Raw genomic sequence first — 16,931 nt, 5'->3', positions numbered from 1 at the left:
CAAGGAAAAAAATGTTTTTAAAGAAAAAAAAAAGGATGGTCTTGACTAATAGATGTCAACAAACATTGATTAACTCAGTAGAGATTTGAAAATGTTAAAACTGTATAGTACCTAGACTCTAGGAATTGAACCTCAACTAGCATAATGTAAGTAGACTATAATTCAAGGTAGAGTATGATGAGAAAAAAGACCTAAACAATATGCTTTTTTTTAAAAACTGAGGAAAATAATACTTAATTGGGCAAGATGATAAAAGGCTCCACGAAGAAACTAGCACTGGAGCAAATCCTTAAATAAAAGAGATTTCTCAAAGACAGAGATATGAGAGAGCATTCTAGTGGGACAGGAAAAAGCATGTTGAACTTGAAGAACAACCAGTAGTCCAGTTTGACAAGAAAATAGATTATGTAAAGGGTGGTTAGTATAGGCGTATGCAGAATTATTTCTGACATTTAGAAAGATTATAACATAACTTCTACAACTTTTAGAAGTAAAGCAACAAGGGAGAAGTCTGGGTTAAGTCCTGATGTCTGAGTAAAGGATATAAGATAATGAAGGTAAAGATTTAGATGGAAAGAACCTTCTTCTAAAAAATAAAACTGAAGGGCAACATCTTTCTAGGATTATTAGAATAAACTGGCCATCCTGTTTCTGGATTTTTGCCCAAACTTTGTTATTAAGAGGGAAAGAAAGGGGCAGCTAGGTAATACAGCAGATAGAGTACCATGCCTGGAGTTGGGAGGATCTGGGTTCAAATCTGATTTCAGATACTCCCAAGCTATTTGACTCTGACAAGTCACTTAACCCAGATTACCTAGCCCTTACCACTCTACTGGTTAAAATCAATACAGAGGGAAAGGTTTGTTTAGGAAGGGTTTGGGTTTTGTTTTTGTATTTTTTGAGAGAGAAAGAAAGAGAAGTCAAAGTATACCTCAGAATTGAAGATCAGTAAGGGTTAAATATATTCTAGATAACTATCTTCTCTTATGGATCTCCATAACAAAAGTGAAGCAGTAGAAAGTTTGTACCAGACTACAGTTCTTTATCTACCTCTAAGGAGGATGTCCTCTAAATCACTCACTAGCTGTACAAGCAAATCTGTGGTCTTTAGGCCTAAGGGTTTTGCTATGCCTTTGATCACTGCTACCACAGGGAATGCTCTGCTCCAGTGCCCAGGACCAGATAAAGAAGAAAAAGGGGTCCCCTTGCTAGCTGATGCAACTATTAAGCAACCAATTGGCCTTTCAATTAGATGAAGATTCTTTTGTTTGCCAGAATATCTCTCAATCTCATCTTTTATGGCAAACTTGTTGCCCTTCTTTGTTCTAAAGGGCTGATATGGATACTCTGGTAGGTATCAGTATTTTGAGGAAGGGAGGGAAGGAAAGAAGGTGGGAAAGTGGAAAACAAACTAATACTTCAGGTACCAACAAAATAAATCCTCTGGTGACTAGAAGATTTAATCATTTTAGAGTTTTCAAAGGTGCTGTTTATTTTCCTATCTCAATGCACAAGCTAAAAATATGGATAAAAACATGTTCTGTTGGTTTAATTATAACATAACTTCAATGAAAGATAATTTCTAAAACAAAGGCTTCCCTGAAAGGAGCAAAATACTCATCCCTGGAAATCAAATGTAGTGACTAGTAGAAATATTACTAGTTTTTGGATATAGTTATTTTATCGATTACAATTTTAGGCTAGGACATTATTCAAAACATGAAAAGTTATTACAGAAGTAATATTGCAAAAAAATTTGATTTATCAAGTAAGCAATATATAGAACTTTCCATTTTTAAAATAACATTAAAGATACAAGTACACAAATTGTAACTAAGGGCAAAGAAATTAGTTTATCAGAGATTAACGAAGAAACTGGTTGTCAATCTACAATAATTTAAGGACTAGATCAATCTAATGTTGAGGAGGCTTGATCATAAAGCTGAGGAGGTAAATATATTATCATCAAGCTAATCTGAAGTTATCCTCACAACTACTCAGGTGCATTCAGATGGAAAATCTTAGCTCTTAATTTGGAAATATGACCAAAAACCTGGTTTAGATGAACTTAATTTAGCCAGGTATTGTTATAGTAAATAAATGCAATTTGTAACATGGCTCACCTAACCAGTTCAAAAACAGGCCACAAGTAGGAATTTCATACCTGTAAGAAAGAACACGTGAAATCCTCATAAAATGAAAGCATTACAGGTAGAATTTGGGAATCATTCTTCAGAAGATAGCATATTACATGGCTTTAGTTTCTCTCCTAACCTAAAAAGATCAAATTTACTAATGTCTATAGTAGTAGTATAAAATAATCAATAGCCATTCCAAAAGGTTTATGATAGAAACTACACAGAAACTAAAAGGACTTTTAATCTACAAGTAAACCTAAAGTTTTAACCACAGTTGAAATTCAATTCCTCTAAATACAAAATTTAGAGAAGATAAACTAATTCAGTTTACAAGGATATGATCAAGATAAAGAGAACTATTAATGTAAGATGTATAATGTGCATGAGAGAGAGCACTCCTCATTCTATGAATCGGGGATGTACCTGCCAAATAGTATGAACAACAAATGCAATGTTCATAAGTCAGATCTTTTTCTCTCCATTTACCTTTTATGGAGCAAAAGCATATTATGGATACAACAGTGTTTTAATGTTTGCGAAATTTTTTTCTGTGATTTTATGTACATAAATTTTTTCTTTCTTATTATTCCAAATGTTTACTAATCCAAACAACACAAGCATTTCCATATATAAAGATATTACACTAATGAAATCACAAAGCTCTTATATGTTTAATTTACTTTTCTTCATACCTATATACTAGATCCCATTCATAGTTATCCCAACACCTTCCCATATCACATGGATATCATTCAAGGAGACCAACATGTTCATATTTTGTGTTTTATCTTTTTGTTCACTTTCTAGAAGTAACATTCTCACTTTAGTCTTCCAGTATTAGTTCTGTGTCTGTACAGAATGTTGTCCTGGTTCTACTCATTTTACTATTCGTTATCTCATATAGTTCTTTCTTTCTGTTGCAGTAGTATTCCATCACAATCATATATCAAGTGCATACAGAGACAGATACACTTTGGCACAATCAATTGTAATGGGCTTCTCTACTAGCAGCAATGCAATGATCCAGGACAATCCTGAAGGACTTATGAGAAAGAACACTATTCACATCCAGAGAAAGAACTGTGGGAGCAGAAACACGGAAGAAAAACAACAGCTTGATCAAATGGGTCAAAGGGGATATGATTGGGGATGTAGACACTAAACAATCATCCTAATGCAAATATCAATAATATGGAAATAAGTCTTGATCAATGACACATGTAAAACCCAGTGGAATTGGTTGTTGGCTATGGGAGGGAGGTGGGAGGAGGGGAAGGAAAGAACATGAATCATGTAACCATGGAAATTTTTTCTTAATTAATCAATAAAATTAAATAAAAAAAGAAAAGTGATCTGAAATATTTTATGTAGACAAAAAAATTTTGGAAACAATAAAGTGATATGAAATCAGGAAGAAAGGGAAATCACCTTTCCTGAAAAATTAAAAAATACATATCAAGTGTATATAAATTTCATACTCACAATAAGCCTATGAGTTAGATACTACCATTATTAATCCCACTTTACACATGAGGAAACAAGGGCTCAGAGATTACATGACTTGTTTTTGGGACACAGTAAGAAGATAGCTTCTTAACACCAAGACTAGCACTCTATCATAGCAAGCTAAACAACATTTAATGTAGTAAACATTTAAGATCTGTTTTAAGAAATATTTAGTGAAATAATCATTCTATTATAGTTTTGCTTTAACTTTGATTATTGTCACCATTAAGAGATCATAAGTGAGACAGTAAAAAGGCTCAAAGTTGTTTCTCTCTGAGATCTTACCTTCACAGGAGTTTGACCTGAAACTTGCCAGATTCACTCTCCTTCTCCTCTCAGTTGTTTTAGAGGTAATTTCATTTTTAATTAGTTTTTAGTTTTAAGCTTTTTTCTCCCAAGCTTTTTCAACCCCAGGAAATACCTATTACTGATAAAATTATTACATTATACTGCTAGGAGGAAGAAACCACAACCATTTATAAAGCCAACAATTGAAAAAGAAATGTTTAGGAAGAGAGAAATATGAAAAAGAAGGAAGGTGCACAGTTAAAAAGATGATAGAAGTGAAGAAAAAGGAGAAATACTAATTGAGGAAAAAGTAAAGAAGGAAAAATATTCTCACTCTTAGTATGGCCTACCTAATGCAAGGGTAGCAAATGTAAGGAACTATGAAGGGACTTCATAAGGAAAGAAAAATTAAAGACATATAACATATGCCAGAACTTGCAGTACAAATAATACAAGCCTCAATTTTATTGACTGGGTCTCTACCTATGGGTACAGGAAAGCCAAACAAATAAGAGAAGACTACACCCCAAGGAAAGCTTTGCCTGTACAGGTAACAGAGGTTAGTAGAAGAAATGCACCATTTTGATAAAGACAAAAAAGACCAATGGACAAACACTTCTCAACAATCCCCTAGCAATTCTTTCATCTCTCTTTCCCACATATGGAAAAGAGATAACTGGGTCAGAGATGAATCAGTCCAGAGAGAAGGGGACTCACCCTTTGCTTTATGATTTCATATAAAATATGAGAGCCAAAAAAAAGTGAAAGCTTGTCTTTCAAAAAGAACTAATGAAAAGTATTTAGTTTGTGTATATATATATATATATATATATATATATATATATATATATATAGTTGTAGTTTGACACATACATGATTTAGAGTAATGTCACCAAAAAAACTGAACAGCCAGAGTCATCAGTAATTTCTCAAACAAGAATGACTTTACTAAATGTGAGTTTTATGTGCCTTCAATTATAAATTTGTTTCCATGATTTTAAAGATTTGTCCTCCCCCAAAAAAGCTAAAATACCTTTAAATGCATTTTAAAATTAAATAAAATAATTTCTCTTACCCAAAAAGTCAGATGAACCTTTTAAGTAGCTAAAGAAACACTCCTATGAATCTCATTATAAAGAGAATCCCTTTTCAATTTGAATAATTGCTAATTCACCCTGTTGGGCAAATTTTGGTATATTGAATTGAGTCAAATTGGAATACAACTATAATTAGAAGTAGACACATTTTTTATGCTTCCTTCTGAAAAAAAGCTCAAACTAAGAAGCTGCTAATTAATCCCTTCCTGATACTTCTCAGACTTTTGTCTATGGCTTCCAGAGCCCAGGTTCTTCCACATTGTTAAAGGAGTAGAGGTAGAACTGATAGGAGATCTTATGGTCTTAGGGATATTCATAAAAAGGTCTAACCAACTGCAAATCATTAGGAAGAGGTTGTGTAACTTCTCAGTTTCCCTTGTGGGTTAGAAAGAATCTCTAGGACACTGAAGAAAGATGAAGTACAGCTTTGTGTCCTGTCATATCTGGCTTATACTATACATAGCTAGTGTTTTGCAAACACTAAACACTACAAAATCCTCATTAGTTGTGCTAGGCTTAATATAAGCTAGAGGCAGAAGAGTAGAAACAACATTCATTTGATGTCAGAAAGATCAATATGTAGTTCAAATTTTGGCTCTGTCAATGAAGCTGTCAAAATTTTAGAAGGAGAAAAAAAAATCCTAAGGAAAAATATTCATAGTCTTTTCCTCTGAAGAATCACTACAACTCAATAATCCTATCCTTTAAATATAAATCTTTTGCATAAAAATCTAATAAATAACTATGTATATCTGAAGTTTATTTGGGAGGAATAGTAAAGGTAAGAGTGCTGTTACATATATTAAAGTATCTTCTGCTAAGAAGGATCAAACCATACAAAAAGATTGAGCCTCACCTGCTGAATAATTTTCGAAGCCTTCTGAAGATTCTCCCTGGGTGGGACTTTACCAAATAACTTCCAGCCAGGAGCACTATGGACAGCAGATTTCAATTCCTTCGTCCTTTTTGGAAAAAAATTTCTGAAACACAGAAAGGTTACATGAATTTTTTCTGACTGAAAACCATGCAATATACACACAAAAAAACAAGCATATGTTTGTATGGCAAGAACAAAATTTTCTAAGAACAATCATGGTTCTAATTTATACTACTGAGTTTCTATTTAACAAGAAACAAGTCAAGTAAATCATCTCTGCTAGTGAAAAAAAACAATTAAAATATTCCCTTCTGAAATAGATATTTTAAATTTACATTTGAATGAATTTGTTTGATATGGTGGAAACTCAGGATATTTTCAACAAAATGAGGATCTCATAAGTTAGAGGAGTTGAAAAGCTTTCCAGCTTCACCAACCTTCCCCTGTCCCACCATGGACGCCTCTACCCCTACAATTTGTTATATTTTAGGAAAAATTCATTTTTATACTCCCCAAAGTCAAATTTCCTCTAGTATCAAATATATAAAGAGAAGCTAATTTAAAATATTTAAGTTTTTAAATATTTTGCTTATTCCCTAGATATCATATGGAAAGGTTTAAAAAAACTGTGAGATCTCCCAGTTTTAGACCTCTCTCCACCCCATTTATGACTTACTAAAAAAATGTGGAAAGGTATCTTAAAGCACATTGAGTTTAATTGAACCACTCACAATGTTAATGTCAAAAGCAGGATCTGAATCCAAGTCTTTCTGAACTGCCTTTTTTGGAACTTTGCCAAAAAATGTATTAAACTGTGTAAATACTTTGATCCAGTGATACTAATATTAGACTTGTACACCAAAGAGATGGAAAAGAACTCATGTATCATAAAAAGTCCTTTTTTGACAATTACTAAACTAGTATATGAAAGGAATGTTGTACATATAGTTAAACTAAATTCTAGCAAAACTTGTCCTAAATATTATTTCATACTATTCTTGAAAAGAAGATAAAGAGATAAGGATTACAAAATAATACAATGAGATGTAATCAGAACTGGCTGAATGGCTAGACTCAGATTAGTTGTTAAGTGTTTAATGTCAACTTGGCAGCACACCAGCGGAGTATCCCAAGGATCTAGGCTTGGCCTTGTGCTACTAAACACTTTTATCAATGACTTAAGATAAATACATAGATGGTATGCCAAGGAAATCTGCAGATGACATAAAGCCAGGAATAATAATTAATATAGTAGACAGGATATAAAAGGATCTCAGTAGGCTACACCACAGAGCTAAATCTAGTAAGATTAAATCTTCCCTCTCCTCTCCCCACTCCTCATCCCTTTGAGTTTACTTTCCATCTACTCTGTCAGAATATCCACAAGAACTTAAGTGTTTATTATATTGCTAGTTTCCCAAAACAGCCACTATAATAGACCTTTTGAAATGCCTAGAAGATGGAAGTAGCTTAGGATGTAGGAGATTACCCTCTCAAAAGCAATCAAGAGAGGCTGAAGACAATTTGAAAATGGAAATATATGAACTAAAACAAGAAAATAAAGTCTTAAAAGCCAGAATTGGCCGGCTTGAAAATGAAGAAGGCAAAAGATGATCTACAAAGAAAATCAGACCAGAAGGAGAAGGATGACCAAAAAGCCAGGGATGAAATTCAGTCTTTAAAAAACAGAACTCAACAACTAGAAGCAAATGGCTTCACAACGCAGCAAGAATATATAAAACAAAATTTAAAAAATGAAAAATTTGAGGAGAATATGAAATACCTAATTGATTCAACCAAAGATCTGGAGAACAGAGCTAAAAGAGACAATTTAAAAATTAATGGTTTACCAGAACATCATGATAAAAGAAAAAGTTTAGACATCTTCCTACAAACACAGGAATTATACGAACACTGTACACTTTCCCAACAATTAAAACTAGATCTAAACAATTTGAAAAACATTGATTGCTCATGGGTAGGACAAGCTAACACAATAAAAATGACCATTCTACCCAAATTAATTTACTTATTTAGTGCCATATCTATCAAACTACCAAAAAACTTCTTCACAGAATTAGAAAAAACTATAACAAAGTTCATTTGGAAGAACAAAAGATCAAGAATATCAAGGGAAATAATGAAAAAAAAAAGTGAAGGAAGGTGGCCTAGCAGTATCAGATACTAAACTATGCAAACCTCCCCATAGTAGGCAAACAAGGCCTCCTCAGCTGAGTGCTTAATCTAAGACTAAGACATTTAAACCCACCACAAGAATTGGAATAGACCAAAGTACAAGCAAGAGATAATACTCTCTCAGTAACAGTGATAACCAAATGCAAACTCAGAAGGTGGCAGCAATAAGAAAAAGAAAAGCCTATGAAGCCTCAAAGGAAAATGTGAAAGAATGTTGAGCCCAAAATGAATTCTTGGAAGGCCTCCAAAAAAAAAAAAAATAAAAAAATAAGAGACTCAGAAGAAAAATTAGAAAAGAAAATGACCCCAAAAAAATCAACATCTTAGAACAAAGACTTACTGAAAAAAAAATTCCCTAAAAGGAAATACAATGCCTCAAACAGGAAAATAACACTATAATTAAGGAAGTACAAAGTCTCAAAATGGAAAATGGCTCCCAAAAAATTAGAATTGGGCAAATTGAAGCTAATGACTCCATAAGACAACAGGACACAATAAACAATAAAACAAATTTGAAACAATGGAAAAATAGAAGAAAATCTCAAATATCTCACTGGAAAAATAAATGATCTGAAAAACAATAATCTAACAGATTATTCCTAAGAATCTAAGAATCACTGGATTGCCTGAAAGCTATGATCAAAAAATAACTAGCATACCATATTGCAAGAAATGATCAGAGAAACTGTCCTGATGTTCTTGAACAAGAGGGGAAACTAGAAATTGAAAGAAGTCATGAATGACCTTCTGAAGAAAATCCCAAATTTAAAAATCCTAGGACTATTATAGCCTCATTCCAGAACTCCCAAGCCAAAAAGAAGACACACAGGAGGCAAAAAAAAAAGCAAAACAAAACAAAACAAAACAAAAAAACACAATTTAAATATTGTGGAACCACAGTCAGGATACTATAGAACCTAGCAGCTTCAACATTAAAAGGATTGGAAGGCACTGAATACTATTTTCTCCATGAATTTTTCTCTAATATAAACAATATGTGTCTGGTTTCACAATATGACAAGCATGGAAATATGGAAATATGTACTGGATGATAACTATATCATATTACCTGCCTGGAGGGAGTGGAGGACATGGATTGCAAAATGTCAGAAAACAAATATTAAAAATTTTATCAACATTTACCAATCTGGAAAAAATAAAAATAAAAAAGGGGGGAATTTTGAAAAGGGAGAGATTTTAAAAAGAAAGAATACTGACATGTATCAAAGGGAGGAGGTACCTTTGTTTAATCTGGAAGTGAAAGGAGTGGGTGGGAGAGAATCGGATTGTTTCTTGACTATGACTTGAACTGTATCAACCTAATTATATTTTTATATACTGTCATCTTTTCCTTATTCAGTATTCCTATAAATGTTACCTGAAATTATCTTGGAGCATTATTCTGTCTGGGGACATGAGGCACTATGCCAGTTTGGACATCATAACTTCCAAGCTGGGAATTCTTTAATATTTGATTAAATGTTAAATTAAGTCAACAAATATTTATTTGGCATCTACTATGTGCCAGGCTGGGTAGAACAGTGGATAGAGTACTGGGCTTGGAGTCAAGAAGACCGAAGTTTAAATCCAGCCTCAGACACATACTAGCTATACGATCCTGGGAAAGTCCCTTGTTAGAAGGGGGATAGCAGATAGTTGGGGTGTGTTCTGGTAACCCCCTGACTGAATGGTTATGGGCCAAAGCACACACACACCACCCCTCCTTACTAGGGGGACACTTGGGATTGCTGCATGAGTGGAGGTCCCCCAATATGGACAAATTAGAGATGGGAAGTTAGAGGGAGATGTTGTCTAATGAATGAGCCCAAAACGAACCCCAACAATTGCTCAGAACCAGGTTAAATTTACTCAAGCCTCCCCACTCCCCTAATGTTGATGGCAGTTCACAATGGAGAGCAGTCCACCTTTCCCTCACAACCCACAAGGATTCAGCCTCCCACTCAAATCAATTGCTGTCCAGATCTGACTAGAATCTCTCAATAAGGGTTTATTCAAGAATAAAATACTTTAAAAGGTAAAGGAAAGGATATCAAGGAAGGGGGTGTAAGGTGATTCCCTAAATCCTATTATCTATCTTTCCAGGGCAGGGTAGTAACAAATATTTCTTCAGAGATCTCCAATGCCCAGTTTGTCTGATTCTAGACCCCAGTAAACTCCTATCCTTATATTATCACTAGCTAAAGAGGAAAATGTAGAAATCAAGGTTCAAAGCAAGGTTAGTTGGCCCCAGGGGCTGGCTTCCCCAGAAGTCCAGGCCCCTGGGCCAAAATGAAGAAAATGGTTTTTCAGGTTCTCCACTGGGTAAAGGAATAATAGAACAAATGGCAGGTTTGGTCTTCCCAAAAGTCCCAGGAAAACTCTCTGGATTAGCTTGAAAGGTCTGCAGCCCCACAAATTCACTCCTCCCTCCTTGGCTGTGGCCCAAGCTTCTCAGAGATCCGTTGGTCTTTTCAGAATTCCTGGCCACACCAGGCCAACTGTCATTCTCTCTGGGTCAACTTCTATGTTCCATTTGCCAGCTGCACTCGTAGGCTTGCTTAACTCTTGCAATGTCTTGTCCAGTCCATTACACCCTTGACTGTGTCTGCTTCAGTTCCTCATCTATAAAATGAGCAGGAAAAGGAATGGCAAAACATTCCAGTATCTTTGCCAGGAAAACCCCAAAAGGAGTCAGAGAGTTGGACACAACTGAAAAATGACTATATATATGAAGTGAGACAAAGTGCATGAGCAGAATGCTGAGAATGTTTTACCCAGTAACAACAATAGTATATATGATCTGAACTGTAAATGACTTAACTATTATCAACAAGGGGATCCAGGCAACTCCAAGGGACTGATGACAAAAAAAAAAAAAACATATCTACCACTTATGAGCAATGACTAGACTAAACTAAACTAAAAGTGACAGGCACTGGGGATACAAATAAATGCAAAATACAGTCCCTGCTCTCAAGGAGCTCACAGTCTAATAGGGGAGACAGCATGTAAACAGCTATATAGAAAGAAGATACAGACAGAATAAACAATAGATAATATCCAAGACAAGGCAAAAATATTAATGAGGACCAGGAAAGCTTCTTTAATGTAGGACTTTCACTAAAATGTAAAAGACTTTAGATTCCCAAGAGGTGGGAATGAGGAGGGAGCGAATTCCAGGTATAGAGAATCAGCTAGTGAAAATGGACAGAATCTATAGATGGAATGTTTTATATGAAAAACAAGAAAGAAGCCACTATTACTGGATCACAGAACATTTGAGAAGGGATAAGGCATAAAAAGAATAGAGAAGTAGGAGGGGTCCAAGTCATGAAGGGCTTTAAAGCCAAACAGGATTTTATATTTGATCTTAAAGATAAAAGGAAACCCCTGGAGCTTAATGAATGGAGGAAAATGGAGGAAAGAGGTAAAGATAAATATGACAGCTGAGTGAAGGATGAACTATGTAGTGGCGAGACACCAGAGTCAGGGAAACTAAGCACAATGGATAGATACTAATATAGTCCAGGTATGAGGTGACAAAGAGGTTGCACCAGATTGGTGGCAATGTTGGAGGATTATCATGAGAGATATTATAAAATATATGAAAGATATTACCAAAAATAAAAACAATAGGATTTGGCAGCTGATTAGATGTGGAGAGAAGGGAGGGTCTAAAAAAAGAGGAATCAAGCATATGTAGGTTTTGAGTCAGAGTGCCTAGAAAGATGGTAGTACCCTTGCTAATAAAAGAGAAGAAAGGAAGAGGGGAAGATTTGGAGGGAAAGATAATGAGTTCAGTTTTAGACAGGCTGAGTTTAAGATATCTCTGAGACATCCAGTTCTAGATGTCCAATAGGCAATTAGTGATGCAAACTGGAGGTCAGGAGAGAGGTTAGGTCCAGACAAATTTAAGAATCATTGCACAGAGATGACAACTTAATCCACGAGAGTTGATGAGATCATGAAGTAAAATAGTAAAGAGGAAGAAGAAATTAATAAATTGTTTTGGGAAGATGAGCCTAGAAATGCAAAGTCTAATATCAGTTTTAATGGTTTTTGAAAAGGAGAAAAGAAAAAAGTGGTATGAAAATTCAAGGAGGAGAGAAATATATGGTACAAGAAGCATGGAATAATCTAACAACTTCTCCAGAGTGCCATCAAAAGGTGGACACTTCACTGATCCAAGATTTGGAGCTGGAAAGGCCCTCAGAAGTTATCTAAGTCAACTTTCCATTTTCCAGATTAAGAAACTGTTACTGTACTGATTCCATCTTTCTCCAATTTTGTTTCATATTTTACATTGATTTTTCCATATCTTCTGCTCTATTTCTGGCATCATTGAGGGTGGGAGGAAACAGCCAGGAATATTACTGATATAAATGATTATCAATTCAGTTGTCTATCAACTAGGCTTCATTTAAAAAAACTGAAAACCAAAAAGTTTACTACACTATGAAAATTTTCCATCATTAGTTTTCAAAATAGCTTTCCTAAGAAAGCAATGTAATCCAACTGTTTGGACAACTTAAAACTTGGTAAACTCTGGTATGTTCTGCAGATCAAACTATAAATTCCACAAATTCTCAAGTACAAAATTTGATTCTGAAGACAACTGTTTGCTCTCTAAAAGTGAATATTCTAGCTACCAACACCAATATTAATGTCTCTTAATTAAAAAAAAAACTTGTTTGCTTACAGTCTGCATCTACACATAATTTTTATCTTTTTTTAATCAGTAAATTCTCTCATTACTTGAAAAGAAAAAGTCAACATATCTAAAACTAATTCATTTCTAGACAAGAAAAAAGCCCACAGCAAATTTTAAAAAGCAAAATAAGTTAAAAAATGAGGAAAATGCCTTATTATCAAACTTTGTTCCCATGAAAGTTGAAGCAAAGTTTATGTACTTTGAGTTTTCTGGACTTTGTATTTTAAAAGTTTCCCTTAAGACTAGAGAATGGGAGGCAAAGAATGTATTATCTAGTGTCCATAAAATGTTACATTTGCTTACTCCAAAATTCTAATGGGTGTACCATAGCACGGAGAGCCAGACCTTGTATGCATGTAAAGTAGATTAGAAAGATTACTTTTTTGAGACAGCTAGATGGCACCAGAGTGCACAGAGAAATGGTCTGAAATTAGGAGGAATTGACTTCAAATAGGGCTTCATACACTTAATAGTTTTGTGACCCTGAGCAATTATTTAATCTATTTGCCTATTTCCTCAATTGTTAAAGGGGACAAGAACAGCACCTACTTCACAGGATTATTGTGAGACTCAACTGAAATAATATACATAAGGTACCAGCACAGTGCCTGACACACAGTGAATGCTATATAAATGTTCATTCCCTTCCCAAACCTATTCTTATTCACATAAAAAGACTTCCTGCAGATAATTTCCCAAAAGTATTTTTGCCAGAATTAATTTTTTGAGTAAGAATTTTCTTTAAACGGGTCTGACTTTTACATAGTCTTATCATTCTTATAAATCCTAAAATATCCAATTAAGTTACCTTTTTTACAAAGATATAAACCTATGTCAGAGACATTAGAATGTCTGAAAAGCATTATGAACTGAATGCTGCTATTTTCTAAGTTTATACAATTTTTCTTAAAATGAAACCAAGGTTGCTTTGGTGACCTTGGAAGAGTTCATCATCCTGAGCCTTGTAGGTAAAATGAAGGTATTGCATGGGTTGCTTAAATCCTTTACAATTCTAGATCTAGAATCTGAGACAAATGGCTCACTAATGAGCAATGCAATGAGTGGTAAAATAGCACTCATTTTAAGAAAGGGGGAAAATATTCATATGTAACTATAGATATCCAAATCTGATTTTATTTAAGTATGTTCTTTACAATTTGACCAAGGCCTCCGAAGGGTTAGCAACTGGAAATACTCCATGACTTCCCTATCTAGCTATATACCATCACTATGTGATTCTGCTCAGAGGCCAAACCCACTTAAACTCAATCAATGATAATAAGTATATTCCCAAAACCTTCATACACTTTCCCTTAATGATTCTGAATTCTCTATCATTGTTCAAACACCATTTTCCATCCCCCCAGCCAGCTCCTTTATCACTATCTCCCTCTCAAACCAATTTGCCCAGAGGCTACCCCACCACCCCCTACTACTGTGGTCATTCTACCCCTCCCTCTACCTAGTCACCTTTATCCCAATTCTTTGTCTTCCCTTCCTCATTTTGACCCCGGGGTAAACCAATTACACTCTACATTTTCCTCTTAAATTCCTTGCACTCTTTATCCTATCATCAATCTAGCCCTGCCACATCTCAGTTTTGGATTACTCCCATCTGCTGCCACTATTTCTACTCGCTATAAAAGCAGGAGAAAATGATAAAACCTTGCAAGACTGGATCCACTACAAATTTATGCTATGTAATCTCAACAGGGCTTTCATTATGGCAAAAATCTTTTATACTTCACTAATAAAAAAACTATCCCACTCACTACTAAGACTTTTCCAAACCTTTTTGTCTCTCCTCAAGCTTTCCTTGGCTCCCCCTTCTCCCCTCAAGCTCTCAGTTAACAGCCCTGCCTCGTATTTTAATGAAAAAACTCAGGCCACTGGTGAAGTTCCTTCTTCTCCCCTCCTCCCCATCTCACATAACTCAAATGTTTTCCGGTTATCTCCTTCACCCTTATCTCACATGAAAAGATGACCCCTCTCAGGGGCAAGACAAAATCATCTTCATATACAAGTGATCATATTCTATCCCATCTTCTCCAGTAGATTGCCCCCTCCAACATCCCCACTCTCTCACTTACCTTCAACCTCTTTATCTTTGATAATTGTATCTATCTCTTGTTGGTTAAAAATACAATTCTGAACCTTAATTGTGAAAGTATGTGATCTGGTTCGGTTTTAATTTTTTTTACAATATGATCTTCACATTCATTTTTTTTTTAATTTTAATTTTTTATTTTTTAAACCCTTAACTTCTGTGTATTGACTTATAGGTGGAAGAGTGGTAAGGGTAGGCAATGGGGGTCAAGTGACTTGCGCAGGGTCACACAGCTTGGAAGTGTCTGAGGCCGGATTTGAACCTAGGACCTCCCGTCTCTAGGCCTGGCTCTCAATCCACTGAGCTACCCAGCTGCCCCCTTTCACATTCATTTTGAAATTATTGTGGGATGTGAAATAAAATGTTGCAATCCTAATTTCCACCCAATTTTTTGGTAATTTTTGTCAAATACCGAATTCTTTCCTAAGTAATATATTTTTTGAGGTTTAATCTCACACTAGCTTGTTACATTATTTCTATTGTCAGTGCCAATTATATTAATACATATACTTTACTATTTCTTAATCAATACAATGGTTTTGATGACTTGCTCTTTAAAATATACTCTGAGGTCTGGAAGTGCTATTCCCTTTTCAATCTTATCTTTCCAAAAAAATAAAAGAGAGATTAGAGTGAGATTTTTTTTTTAATCACACTTTGTGAAAAGAGAGGGGTGTCAAAAGAGAATGAGAAAATTTAAAGAAAATTAATTTAACAATTTAAATAAATTCGAATAAGATACAAAAAGGGCAGATAAATAGGAATGAATGTCAAGAATAAAATTAGCAAAAAAAATTAGTAGAAGCAAAACAAACTGACTTAAAAGTGATGGTATAGTTTATGGTGCTGACTTAAAAGATATAAACAATCAACATGAAAAAATTTAAGTGGCAGAAAAGTCAAAATATTTAATAATTATAAGGAACCCAACAGGCAAGTAGGAAGAAAGCCAAGAAAGCTCACAATTCTATTAGTCAAGAAAGGTGGGAGAATGTTCTGGAGGCACAATAATCAAGTGTCAAATTACAGAAAGATCAAATATGAATATGCTAGGATCTAATTCCTAAGAGATCATTAGTAACCTCAATGAAAGCACAATTTCAGTGAGAAGTAGGATAGCAATGTCTGTAAGGGGTTAAAAAGTGAGTTCAAGATAAAGAAACTGTAGTAGTGAATACAGAGTACTTATTCTAGGCCAGTGATGGCAAACCTTTTAGACTGCGTGCCAGGCCCCACCCCTTAGACCAAGTGCTCATCCCTCCCAGACCACATGCCAAGTTTCTTCTAGATCTAATATCTGGTTTTGATAACAGCAGCCAGAACACATGAAAGTCATGAGATTATGATCCATCTTCTTCTTCACTCTTACACAATTACTAGTGTATACCAATAGAAGTTGCATAACCATGCTTAACTAAGTTCACCACAATTTACATTATGTAATTTCAAATAGATCTCACACTGCTGCATACCAAAATTTTACACTTCAATGATTTGACTTTATTCCATTCTATCTCAGCACCTGTTCTGAACCTTCTCATAAACGCTCCCTCTTCTCTCAACAAAGGAAGTCATTCTTTTATATATTCTATATACCAAATTACCTCACTATCATTCCCTATTCTCTCCTCCTTTGCTGCAATTTGGAGAAAGAAGTCCTTCACCCTACAAAACTAATCCCTCTCTCTATTTATGTCCTTAATCCTATCCCTTTTTGTCTCTTCTACAACAGTAGCCTCTTCAATCATGCTCTCTTCTCTAATTCTCTCTCTGCATCTACCAACTTTCTTATTACTTCTGTAATAATGAAAATAAAATATTAAATGTAATATTAATTAAAAGAAAAATTGTTGTGGTCACCCTTTATATAATTAACTCTCAAGTCATAAGTCTGTTAGTAGCTCTTAACAATTAAGTTTTTTTTTAACATTTATTAATATTCATTTTTAACATGGTTACATGATTCATGCTCCACCTTTCCCCTTCAACCCCCCCCCCCCCGCACCCCCCC

At 34.7% G+C, this 16,931-nt stretch overlaps 1 protein-coding gene across 2 annotated transcripts in view; it reads right to left on the bottom strand.

The window, feature by feature from the left end:
- Positions 1-16,931, bottom strand: part of TBC1D12 (TBC1 domain family member 12) — a 132,506-nt gene that overhangs the window by 87,801 nt on the left and 27,774 nt on the right. For both annotated transcript variants that reach the window (XM_044665700.1, XM_044665699.1), the window contains one exon: positions 5,886-6,009. In XM_044665700.1, the coding sequence (XP_044521635.1) occupies positions 5,886-6,009 (124 nt within the window). The remainder of the gene's footprint in view (positions 1-5,885; positions 6,010-16,931) is intronic.

This window comes from Gracilinanus agilis, chromosome 2 (assembly GCF_016433145.1).
Source record: "Gracilinanus agilis isolate LMUSP501 chromosome 2, AgileGrace, whole genome shotgun sequence".
In the NCBI taxonomy this organism is placed as follows: domain Eukaryota; kingdom Metazoa; phylum Chordata; class Mammalia; order Didelphimorphia; family Didelphidae; genus Gracilinanus; species Gracilinanus agilis.
This window is presented reverse-complemented; position numbering and strand designations above follow the sequence as displayed.